The following is a 13,417-nucleotide window of genomic DNA, read 5'->3' on the forward strand; positions in this document are numbered from 1 at the left end:
TATCTCAGGTGTACAGTTATCATCAAGTACTTTCTTGTGACCATAGGGTAGAAGGTTGAGAAACTCAGAGGATTTCAAACATCCAGCCTAGAACATTTTAAGTTCAAGTTATCTTTATAACTCCCTAAACAAAAAGCACAGTATATAATTGCAGTATAACAGTGAAATAAATTTGAAACATTTATGTTTCAGCATCTTTGGTGCTACCATGATTATTTTTACTGTAATCTTAAAAAAAGAAAGGAGAAAGATACCTGGTATATTGGTTTCTGTATCTAGAAAGTAATGTATATATTACATTATTACAGAAGCTGTTTTGTATTACATAAAGTTTGTTCAGTTTATCCTGAGGCAGAGTCTCCATATTCCACTTTGCCAGTCAAGACCTCCACTGCTATTCCTGCATCAAATGACACAAATGTGCACCACCACTGTGTTAATGGAGACCATCTTCTTCTGCACTTTCATTGTAAGGATTGGCACAGCTTAGAAATTAACCACCAAGAAAATAAATGAAATTTTAAGTGCAAAGAGACAGCAGTAAGCTGAAACATAGCTTGAATTTGTAAGGAACCCTTTATAAAATACCTGAATTGATGAAACACTACTGTGAAATATTTACCTAATTATATTAAGACAGCCATAAAATATTTTTAGCTTTTTTCACCATAATTTGTGTCTAGCTCCTCTATTAAGACAGTGGCTTGTATTCTTATTAAATGTGGATCTTTTGCAATGTAATAGATCTGTGACTGCTGTAAGGGATAGAGAAGAGGTTGGTATGAAATTAAGAACATTTACATGTAGTGAATTTAAGTGCAAAACCAATACTGGCAAAAGGAGGATGGGCAAGGACAACCTCCATACTTCATTGGATGCAGAGGGAAATATATTAACGTAAGGAAAGGTAGAGATACTTAATACCATATTTTTCTCAGTTTTCAGCAGTAAAACAGATTGCTCTCAGGACAGCTGGCCTCCTGAGCTGGGAGAAGGGAAAAGGGAGCCCCCCTGGAGAATAGCCCCCTGTGATCTAGGAGGAAGCAGTCAGGGCTGTGCTAAACCATTTAGATGGTTTACAAGTCTATGGGTCCAGAGGGGATCCCTCCCAGGGGGATGAGGGAGCTGGCATAAAGTTGAGCTGGCATAAATGAGCTCCCCAAGCTGCTCTCCATCATTTACCATCAGTCCTGGCTCACCAGGGAGGTTCCAGTGTGAGCCCATCCCCAAGAAGGGCTGGAAGGAGGCTCTGGGGAACTCCAGGTCTGTCAGTCTGATCCCAGTGCCCAGCAAGGTTGTGGAACAGATCACCTTGAGTGCCATCACATGGCACCCACAGGGTGGCCAGGGATCAGAAACAGCCAGTGTGGGCTTAGGAGGGGCAGCACCTGCCTGACCAACCTGATTTCCTGCTGTGACCAGGTGACTCACCTGTGGGTGTGGGGTGGGGTGTTCACAGGGGTCTCAGGACGAGGGAAGAGATGAGAATGTTGACTCTATGTTTCAGAAGGCTGATTTATTATTTTATGATACATATATTAAATAAAAGGATATACTAAAACTATACTAAAAGAATAGAAGAAAGAATTTCATCAGAAAGCTTGCAAGCAAAGGAAAAGAATGGAATGCTAATAAAATTTTGTGACTGACCAGAGAGTCTGAGCCAGCTGACTGTGATTGGCCATTAATTAAAAACAACCACATGAGACTAATCCCAGATGCACCTGTTGCATTCCACAGCAGCAGATAATCAATGTTTACCTTTTGTCCTTGAGGCCTCTCAGCTTCTCAGGAGCAAAAATCTTAACGAAGGGATTTTCCATAAAACATGTCTGTGACAGTGGGGCAGGCTGGGGATGTGTCTGCCTGGACTCCAACAAGGCCTTTGGCACTCTGTCCCACAGCTCCCTCCTGGAAAAGCTGCAGCCCAGGGCTGGGACAGTGTCAGGACCCAGGACATCCTTCTGTCTGTCCTGAGCAGACAAGACCCCTGCCAGGGGGCTCAGAGACCCTGGCACAGAGCCCAGAACACCTGTGGGTTTGATTGTGACCCGTGGAGCAAGGTACCAACCTTAGATGAAGATCTGCAAGCCATGACAAATTAAGTAGAATAACAGTGAAGTTATCACAGGGTGAAAAAGTAGATTTTGGAGTTTGTAGAATGGGGATTCAGGGGGGCAAGATGGAGGGATCTGGGCATGTCCAGCCTTTCTCCTCCTTCTTCTTGGCCTCCATCTTCTGGGTGATGCCAACATCACTTTTAGATTGGTTTAGAGTAGAAGCTCACTGTCTAACACAGGTGATAGGTATTGGGAAGTAATTGTAAACATTGTACATGTAGTTTTTAGTATAAAAAGATAACACCACCCTGGGGGCAGGCAGAGTGCCTCTGTGTGTCTTGCTGAGTGGACCTTGGCAGGTCAGGAGAAAGAATTTTATAGATAAGAAACAATAAACAACCTTGAGACTGAGAAATGAAGAACCCTGACTCCTCCTTGAACCACTGGACTGGGAAAAGAGACTTTCCAACTTCTCTTGGGGTCACTGTGACCAGCTAGAGATCCCAACAGGACATGAGTACTCTCTGTGCTGGGCTCAGACCTGGCTGGATGGCTCAGAGAGTGGTGGGGATGGTGCTGCATCCAGCTGGGGCCAGGCACCAGGGGTGTCCCTCAGGGCTCTGCTAGGGCACTGATCACTCCTGTTCAGTATCTTCCGTGAGGATCTGGACGAGGGGATTGAGTCCACCATCAGTAAATTGGCAGGTGACACCAAGCTGGGAGCATGTGTTGGTCAGCTGGAGGGTAGGGGGCTCTGCAGAGGGACCTGGACAGGCTGGATAGATGGGCCAAGTCCAACAAGGTGAGGTTTAACAAGTCCAAGTGCCCAGTCCTGCATTTTGGCCACAAAACCCCCTCCAGGCTGGGGACAGAGTGGCTGGGCAGTGCCCAGGCACAAAGGGACCTGGGGGTTTTGGTCAACAGCAGCTGACCATGAGCCAGCAGTCTGCCCTGAGGGCCAAGAATGGCTCCTGGCCTGGATCAGGACTGGTGTGGCCAGCAGGAGCAGGGAGATCATCCTTCCCCTGTGCTCAGCACTGCTGAGGGCACACCCTGAGTGCTGTGTCCAGCCTGGGCCCTCAGCTTGGGAAGGACCTTGGGATGTTTGAACACCTCCAGAGGGGGCAACGAGGCTGGAGAGGGGCTGGGAACACAAACCCTGTGAGGAACCCCTGAGGGAGCTGGGGGTGCTCAGCCTGGAGAAAAGGAGACTCAGGGGTGACTTTTTTACTCTCTGCCTGAAAGGTGCCTGTGCTCAGGTGAGGGTCAGTCTTCTCTCCCAGGCATTTAGTGACAGGACAAGAGGACACAGCCTTAAGCTGTGCCAGGGGAGGTTTAGGCTGGACATTAGGAAATGTTCTTCACACAAAGGGTGATTGGGCATTGGGTTGGGCTGCGCAGGGAGGTGGTGCAGTCACTGTCCCTGGAGCTGTTTAAGGTGGCTGGATGTGGTGCTCAGTGCCATGGTTTAGTGGATGAGGAGGTGTTCAGGTCATGGGTTGGACTTCATGATCACAAAGGTCTTTTCCAAGCTAATTCATTCTGTGATCCTGTGAACTGAGAGATACTGACTCGTGCCATGGTCAGCATAACCTGAGGTAGTACTTTGGCTGGTGTTCCCTGGGAGCTCTCTTTGTAGTTCATAATTGTAATTACCAAGCAGTTTGATGATCCATGCAAGAATTTGAGGAAGCCAATCTTTCTTGTATTAAAACTGTTTCTTTACAGTCAGAATTCTGCGCTGTTCTCCTTTAATATGCGCTTGGACATAATGTTTGTCTCATCAGGGAGTCCTTCAACTTCATGCAAAAGGGACAGCTAACACAGAAAAATCTGTCTTTTTATGAAGTATTTTAGTCAAACATTTCTAGTAGAAATTCTGTGAAAACAATCCAGGGTTTTGGACTTACAACTGTGAATAGTAAATCTCTGATAACAGAATTTGCATCCAGTTCATCATTACACACCTTTTCCTTTCCTTTACTGCAAATGTAATTAATCTTTAAATTATGCATACACACTGTTGATAAAAAGAATTACAAGAAGTTCATTCATTCTGAATCTCTATCTGATAATTATTTTGTTAGTCATGAGGTTTTAGTAAAACCAGAAACAACCTTTGTATTGAAGACGTCTACCATCTCCTGCTGGAACTGCCCTCATTTTCATGCAAGTTTGCTAATTTGACCTTAATTTTTTTCCTGTCCTCTTGCTCCCTATTGCATTTAGAGTACAAAATTGTGATTGATGAAGAGAAAGCAATAAAGATTTGTTCCTAGCATTTCCTGATCACCGAGGAGCAGTGTATTTAGAACTGCATGTTCTTAGAATTGCAGAACTTGCTGATTTGTATAAGCAGTTGTTCATGCCAGCACATTTGATGGAGACAATGTTCCTATCACCAGTGTTCCTTTGCCATGTTCCTATCAACATTAATCTGGACTTGGGGAAAGGTGCTTTGTGTCTGAAATCAGGATACCATGGATTGATTGAAGTCTTGCTGCATACATGGCTTTTCTCTTCAGAGTATTCATTCTGCTTTGTTAGACTCTAGATTTTTCCAGCATGAGACCCTTGAAAATTTATGGAGCATTGTTGGTTTTTTAAATGCAGCCACTTAAGAAACTTCTTCCATTGTTCTGTCAGTCCTAAAAATGGATTGTTTTTTCCCCAAATATTTTAATTATCAGGGCAGGAATTCACCCCTATTTTTGTCCCAAGTTACCAATCAGGAAATACAAGGGCTCAGGTAGTACAGCATATAATATTGCAACACCTGTTTTCCCTTCATTCCCTTCATTCATATGTTCAGAATCTTTCACACTTTGTGATGTTAGCTGATGTATAGAAAGAATCTCTAAATTATTCTGGTGTATGTCACTATTTTGTATACTATGTAGCTTATTTCCCAGAGTTAACCATGTTTGCATAGAAAACAGAAAGTATAACCAAAATTGAAAGGAAATGCATTCATCTCACTGGTAAGGAAACACTGGATTCTGTTTCACACTTGTAAGTTGATCTGTATGCAAAGGAAAGAGAAATGTGCTCAAATTTGTGCTGGCTTTTGTGAGAAAACTGAAACAGCTTCAGACACTTCTCCACTCAGCTGTGAACTCAGGAGATGATTTGCACACACTGCCACTCACACAAAAGTGCTGCCAAAAATCAGGGAAGAGATTAATATCCCCAGGAAGGTTGGTTATGTGTCCCAGGTTGGTTATGTGTCTGCTGAATAGAACCTATCTTTCCATGACTGCAACAAAATCATCCATTTCCAAGATCTCTGTGACCAACCCAGGAGCCAAGGGCCTCCTAGGAGACCCAGAGTAACAGCATAATGTATACCCTGACCCAAAAATATCATGTATGCATAGTTCCTCTTCATCATCTGCAGTCTGTTTTACTGTCTCTTTACCACCTGGGAGTAAATTATGTCCCCTTCAGTACCAGCACTGCATCCATGATCATTCCTCATCCTGCTTGCTATGTACATGGGGTGCCATGACCATCTCTAGAGGGAAATATTGGGACTTCCAGCTGTGTGTTGCCATCCTCTTCCTGAAAACTGTCACCTCCACCAGTCTGTTTGCTGCTGCCTGCTTCACTTCACAGTAATAGGTTATCTTGAACAATTCAAAGGTGTGAAGGATCTGCAAGTGCCAGCAGCTGCCTGTGTCAGTGTGCCCAACCTGCCCATGCTGCATTTTACAGATTATTTATAATCAATCAGAACAATGTATCACTCAAACCTAGTTTCAGACTACAATCATAAGAAAAATGTGCACTTTTCCCCTCTGATTTTGCAACCATTCTGCACACGGGACTCAGCTTCAGTTGGCAAAGGCAGAGCAGGAGGGCAGAGCCAGCAGAGGCAGCTGTGGGCTGGGGAGGACAGAGTGCAGCTTAAAACACACACCTCAGATGGTCAGCACATGATGGAAAGCAGGGTTTCACCAGTGCTACAGTTCACCTGCCTTCCTTCCTTGTGATAAAGTAGAGAGAGGAAGTTTGCTCTTGTTCTTTGAAATTATTACAGGCATCTAATCTACAGAGGGCATTTCAGTCACACCTGGCTGGACCTGGCACGTGCTGGGCCTTTTACTGACACAGGGGAAGGTTCAGCTGTTTCCCATACTCTGCACTTCCTCCAGGCTGGCTCTGAGCAGCCTTCTGTTCACAAGGAACTTGTTTACTTGTAGCCTTCCTTAACGTTACTCTGCATTTTGGAGGCTTCTCTGGGTACTGGTTAACTTTCAGGCTTCTTATTCTTCTATTAAAACTGTCAGGGAAAAAATAGGATAAAAGCCCTATGTTGGTCAGGCTTATATATTGAATTACTAATATGCTAGGTAAATATTACCTGTTGTTATCCTATTATCTCTAGAAAATGAAACTTCACAATGACACATTTTGTAAGTGCTAAAAAGGAAACAGTTTGTGGGAAGGATTATATAGCCTTATATACAGCATGTCTAAAAATGCCTTTTTTTAATACCTGCAAAAGGCAAACTCAAATTTTTCTCCCCTGATTCAGGTGAAGGTAAAACCTTAGTGATTAGCACCTGAAATAAAACTTTATATTAGAAGTATTTTCAAAGCTTCTCTAAACTAGTTTACAGTTTTATTAAAGGAGGTATTTCTATCCCAAAACTCTGTTCTGTAGCCTGTAGGAAACATCACAATATGCAGAGAAAAATAACAGTTTTAGCATTTTATTTGTAATCATGAGAAAATTAAGTTAATATTGGATTTTGGTATTGTCAAGAGCAGCAGCATGTAGAAATGTGTAACAATACACAAACCAGTTTTCTTGTGTGCTTATGCAATTCAATGGGGATGTTATTTCAGAAAGCAAAGTTACTAATTTCTTATTTTTGAGATGAGACCAGTCATTAGTAAATAATTTAGTTACTATAGCCATTAATCAAAAAATCACTTGTGCTTCACTGAACAAGAGGACTGTTACATGAAGCAGTAAGCAAAAGTATTCTTTTCTTCCTCTTAATTACTAAGATTAAACAACTAACAAAACAGAAACACTTTTTCATGGTATGTAGTGATAAGTATGACTCTTCAGCAAGTGGTAAGCAACATGTGCTGTGAAGTGTAGCTTTGGAAAATAAACCTTTTGTTGCAGCTAATAAAATAGACATACAGTATGATATTCATTGTGCACTGTAGTTTTTTATGCAGAACAAAATTAAGTGTAATACCTTCATATTAAGAAATAGATCAAAAAAATCCCATAATGCAGTCTACCTGGCATAATTGAGCAAGGCAGCATTGATGTAAAGATTCAAATGAAAATCAGTATCTCCAGCTCTTTCTTTTGTTGGGAATGACTTGTCCTTATTTCTCCTACAATCCCACTTTTTTCTATTAACTTTAACCCTTACAGGTGTATAAAAAGAAAGCAGCTGGGAAGCTTGGAGATATCAACCTCAAGATGAGTGAGCAGGAGAAGGAATTTGAAAGGAAGACTGCTCAGTATGAGCAAGAGAAGAAGCACCTGCAGCAGCTGCTGCAAGACAAACAGGAAACCCTCAAGGAGGTGCTGGAGCAAAACAGGTGAGGGGGGCACAGGCAGGTGAAGGGACAAGGGACAGTGTGGAGGTGTTTGAGGGTCCCCAGGGAAGAGATGAGAATCTTGACTCCATGTTTCAGAAGGCTGATTTATATTATATTATATTATATTATATTACATTACATTATAGAATGATATACTAAAACTATACTAAAGAATAGAGAAAGGATTTCATCAGAAGGCTAGAAAAGAATGAATAATAATGAAAAATCTTGTGACTGCTCACAGCCTCGACACAGCTGGCTGTCATTGGCCATTAATTAAAAACAATTCACATGCAACCTATCAAAGATGAACCTGTTGGTAAAACATCTCCAGACCACATTCCACAGCCATCAGATAGTTACTGTTTGCATTTCTTTTCTGAGGCTTCTCGGGAGAAAAATCCTAGCAAAAGGATTTTCATAAAATATGTCAGTGGCAGGAAAGCACCTGCACACAGACACCAGCACTTGCTTTCCAGCAGAGCTGGAAAGAAACCATCTCCTGTGACATGAAAATGAGAGTGCCTGAAACCCAGCTCTCCAAAGAAAGGTCTTTGGAAGGAGGAATTTATTCTATATGGCTGCTGCTGTTCTTAAGAAGGATATCAGTCTGAGGAGGATATCAATCTGTGTGAATCTTTGATAATTTGAAAGGATTCTGTAAATTAAGATATGTGTTGATTTATTTTAATAGCACCTTCTGCTAAAGGCTGAACACTTCCCCATTCATACCCCTCAAGAGTTTTAGAATAGTAGGAAATAAAGGGAATCTATTAAGTACACCAAAGATCTGTTTTCTTTTGAGTCTGTCTTACTGATCTATTAACAAGTGACTTGGATTGGCTATGTGCAAAAAAAAGAGAAGAAAATGGAACAGATTTATAGAAGATTATGTCTGCAGTGTTGAGATATCCTTTAAATACAGAGTCCTTTAAAAGTATTTTTCCCTCTGATAGTGGAAAGCTTCATAGCACATTCACATTATCAGCATAAAAAAACCAGTTTCTGTTTACAACTAAAGAAAAGTAATAAGCAGTCATTTCTCAAGTCATCACTGCCATTGTGAAATAATCGATTTAAATAGATTTTAACAGACAATAGAAAAACAGGGCTTGGTATTATCTGCCTTAAATCAGTGCAGTCCCTCTCAGTTACTTTATACATTGCAATTAAACAGGTGTAAGTAGCAGAGTTGTACAATGATCTCTGAAATTCACATTAATAATATAATAATATATTATTAATATATATTATATATATAATATTAATAATAATATAATATATTCACATTAAAAACCAGATTGAACTGATTGACATTTCTCTGAAAATATTTGCTTAGGATTTTAAACTGTTAAATGGCTTTCATATCTCTGGGCTCATGTTACAATTTTTTACTGTAAATTTTTTTTTTTTTTTTCAAAGTAGGATAGAGCATAATTTGAAATCCCACAGTATGGATAATTCAGAATTTACCCTTCTAGCCCCAAAGTAGGCAAATTAGATGATGCAACACAGATGTGTAAAGTAATTATACTTTCCATGCAGTATACTAAATCACTTTTACCTTTTCAGTCCAAATTAATTCCTTTTTTCTTCAGTAAACATGCACAATTAATATTTGCAGCTTCCTTTTAAGAAACAGGATCTGGACCTGGAACTACACCACTGTAGTCCATTTAACTGTAGGATGATAAAGAAAAGTGGTTTATGGAAACAAGCCCAAGATTAATCCCATCAAGATATGTCTTTCATTTCTGTAGTTTCCAACATTATTGAGTGGTGTAACAAGTGACTGCTTTTTTCTGGTGGTAGTTAAATCTTAACAGTAATTATTAGAATATAATATAATGAACACAAGTCTAAAAGTAAAAAAGAATTTTTACTATAATCTTCCAAGTAGTATTTTGATTAACCTCATGATTTGCTGTTTTCCTTTGATTACTGTATTAAAAAATGTAGATTAAAAAATTTTAAATGTTATTAAGAAGTCAGCTAAATTCTACACCTCTATAAGAGATAATAAGTTTTTATGCTTATGAAACAAAATCAATAAAACCAACTAACACCACGGCTGATAAAATTAATATGAACTAACTTCTTCATATTCCATTATTCTTCTCAAGTACTGCAATATAAAGTAGTTTCCCAAGGTAATCCAAATATGTATCTACTCTTTTATGCCTATCAGCTAGAAATTAAACGTGTCTTTTAGTCTGCTTTTTCTGATTTTTTAAATGATTTTACAAGGTTTATTATTTTCTTTCTCCCTTCACACAGTCACAGGAGTAAGGAAGGGAAAATTATTTGTAGTTCAGATGTTGCTCATCATCTGTAGTTTAGCAACTAAAGTCCCTTAGTGCTAGGAGGGTACCAAACATTTCAATTTATTGTGACTAGCTGTGTTTACAGAGTAGATTTTTAGTCCAGAATACTGTGTAGTTGATAATATTTCTGTGCAAAATGCCTACATAGACATTAAGATAAGTGCATGCAATCAATGTTTATTCTCTAATTTCACTGTTACATAATGAAAACCAGAGTAGCATGCCACATTTTAAGCAGAAATCCAGTTTACTTTAAAATCTAGCTGAAAGTATGATGACTCACTGTAAGCAGGTGAAGACAGAAAACTATTTCATATCATTTATTTTGCTCATGCATTTAGTTTAATAATATGGAGTTAGGAAACTGGGGCAAGTCTGACTTAACTACCACCATGAAATTGTTTATCATAAAAGCATACTGTACCTGTTGTTGCTGGTAAGTTCTCTTGAAAAGCAAAGTGAAATCCCACTTTGGAGCTGGAAGGAGCCTTGTGCTTTCAGTGAGAGCCTGCAGAGGGATGAGCAGAACCTGAGGAGGAGCACAGTGAAACAGGGCACTGCCCAGCCCCTGTGTGCCCACAGGCACAGCAGCTGCACTGCTGGGGAAGGTGAAACAGGAAAGCCTTGTAAATATGATTGCCTGGCACAGGATTTTGAGAATATGGAAACTGTAAGTGAGATTGAAATGAAAGCAAGCTTTGAGATCCCTCAGTTACTGAACAACTGGAAAACAATGGTGTGGCCAGCTGAAGGTGATCCCCTTTTGATGGAACAACACCCTCTGCTTGCAGACAGGCCCAAGGGTCAGAGCAGACCCTACAGCTTGGCAGAAGGGGCCCAAAGAGGAGTTTTTAGGGCTTAAAATGTAACACAGTATGGTAATGTAATGATTCTTATAGGCTGCATGTAACTGCTGTAGGATTTGTGTATTGTACTAGATTAGTTAGTGAGAATTAGAATATTCAACACAGAAGAAGATTTATGGTATTGTAATGGGAACCTTGCTCTCTTACCCTCTTTTACTCTCTTATTCTCGTTTACCCTTTACCTCTTTTACTCTCTCATCCTCTTTACCACGCTCCTGCCTTCTCTCCCTTTCCCACTCTCTTTATTCTCTGTGCCTGGCAGCTCCCAGCAGGGCTCTGCACCCAGGCCCTCTGCAATAAACCCCAAGTTCCAAAACCTGATTTCAGAGATCTCTCATCTCCATCCATCCTGACTGTCCCACCCCCATCACTCCTACGCTGCAGTCACAGCATGCTCACAAGTAGACAAAGAAATGTATCCATGCTGCTTCTCTCCTTCTCTTTTTAACAAGTGTACTCCAAACTAGCATGGGCTTTCATCAAATATAACAGAATATTACAGCCTTTGAAATTTTCTCCCCTCCTGCATTCTTTAAGCTCATAAGAAAAATCAGCAGTTCCACTACTTACCCATTGCATCCAAAGGATGAGAATTTTTCTACTTGGTTTTCAGAAGAAACACATATAGATATACTTGTACTTTTGATAAATAAAAGCTTTTAAACAGATTTCCCTTACTGGAAGCTGCTCTTTAGAGCCTTATCAGTAATTACAGCCTTTGCTAGACAAGATTGCAAATTCCCAGCAACCCTTAATGAGAAAGCAATAGCATTTTGTTTTTCAGGCAGCTGATAATGCAATCTTTATTAGTCACTGAGTAACCATAAGAGATATCAATATCACAACCTTTCCTTAAATAATAGGTTTGAGATATAAACAAAGTTCATGATGTGAACCTAAGGTAAAAAACAAGTTCCTAGATGTTTCCAGTCTTATTTGACAGGTCATTGACCTTTATGAGTTTTCTAGGTCAGAGTTTATTTTATAAAACTTCTGCAGAGAAACAATACCTCAAGCTAGTCCCAGCTGCTGTGCTTTGGATGCAGAATGTAAGTTTGAAAAGTGCATTAAACTGTCCTTGGAAGAGGCTCCACAGCAGAAAAGCTTTGCAGTTGTGCACAGCAAGGGGGAGGAGCTGTCTTATCTCTGAGGTGGCATACAAAATTATAACCATAATAAAAACCTTGGTGATAAGGAATATATAAACAAACTGTTACAGGATAGATGACAATGAATTCCTGAGCCAGCCCAAATAAGATTCTGAGATTTAAGGCTGGATGAATTTACTTCAATGAGGGCATGTCTTTTTTAAAGAGGAATCTTTCAGAACCTACATCTAATAATTTTTTCATCCTCAAACATCAGTGGAGCACTGGAATTTTGCTTACTCAACAAGTTATAAAATCCTACATTTTGGCTAAGTTAGGGGTTTAATTAAATTTTTATTTTTACTTATTTAATTAATAATAGCCTACATTAATAAGAAATGAATGTAATGCCTTTTGTCTAAAGGCATCTGGAAACAGCACATGTATCTAGTTTTAAATGCCAAGTGGCAAAGACTTGTGTTTCAAAAGGCAAACCAGCTGTAGAGACAAGGAAATTTTGGTGTTGAGAAAGATGTACAGAGCATCAGCAGCTGTAGCAACCAAGCTGCTCTGTAATCCAAATTCCTTAAGGAAGGGGAGGTTGTGACTAGCAAGAAGACACCCTCTCCCTAAGCAATGAATGCATTTTTAAATTTCAATTCTACTGAATGCATTTTTAAATTTCAATCAGGTCAAAATTTTCAAGCAAAATCCCCTTGTGTAACTACACTTGGGATGCTACTGCCTCTTGTCAGATGCTGAGCTGGGAAACAGCTGAACTGTGAAATACCAGACTGCAAGTTGTGCAGTGGTGCCACACTGCAGTGCCTTACCTGGGACTGCAGTGTGCTCTGACTGCTCATTGCAAAGCCAGTTAGCACTCCCTGCCTCTGCATCTCTCAGCTCTGCTTCAAAATTAGTCCTCCAAGAAGAGTTCAGATTCACAAATTCCCAGAATGACCAGATTGGAAGAGACCTTAAAGATCATCAAGTCCAACCCAGCCCCAACCCCTCAGCTGAACCCTGGCCCCCAGTGCCACATCCAGGCTTTGTTAAACACACCCAGGGATGGGGACTCCACCACCTCCCAGGCAGCCATTCCAGAACTTTATCACTCTTTCTGTAATAAACTTTTCCCTGATATCCAACCTATATTGCCCTTGACACAGCTTGAGCCTGTGTCCTCTGGTTGTGTATTAAAATATGTGTGCTCATTTTCCATGCATCAGCTGTGCTTTTCACATCAACTGATCTTCATTTCCTTATTATTTTGTATTTTGACATACACTAGGAGCCAAAGGAAACCCAAGCTCTTGGGCTTTGTCTGCCTTCTGAGTTGATATCACTTTTGTTTGGCTCCCCCAAAGATGCATTAGCTGAGCACAGAGGCTGGCACTGAGCAGAGCCTTGGGGCTCAGAGGGGTGGCACAGTGCTCTGGGCAGTGAGAAGGGGCAGAGCTGTGCTCACCAGGGAGCCTCAGTCAGTGCAGGAGGGACAGTCACAATAT

At 40.5% G+C, this 13,417-nt stretch overlaps 1 protein-coding gene across 3 annotated transcripts in view; it reads left to right on the forward strand.

Moving 5' to 3' along the window:
* CEP89 (centrosomal protein 89) overlaps window positions 1-13,417 on the forward strand; it is a 33,808-nt gene that overhangs the window by 19,731 nt on the left and 660 nt on the right. For all 3 annotated transcript variants that reach the window (XM_063167657.1, XM_063167658.1, XM_063167659.1), the window contains one exon: window positions 7,462-7,631. In XM_063167657.1, the coding sequence (XP_063023727.1) occupies window positions 7,462-7,631 (170 nt within the window). The remainder of the gene's footprint in view (window positions 1-7,461; window positions 7,632-13,417) is intronic.

Source organism: Melospiza melodia, chromosome 13 (assembly GCF_035770615.1).
Source record: "Melospiza melodia melodia isolate bMelMel2 chromosome 13, bMelMel2.pri, whole genome shotgun sequence".
NCBI lineage: Eukaryota > Metazoa > Chordata > Aves > Passeriformes > Passerellidae > Melospiza > Melospiza melodia.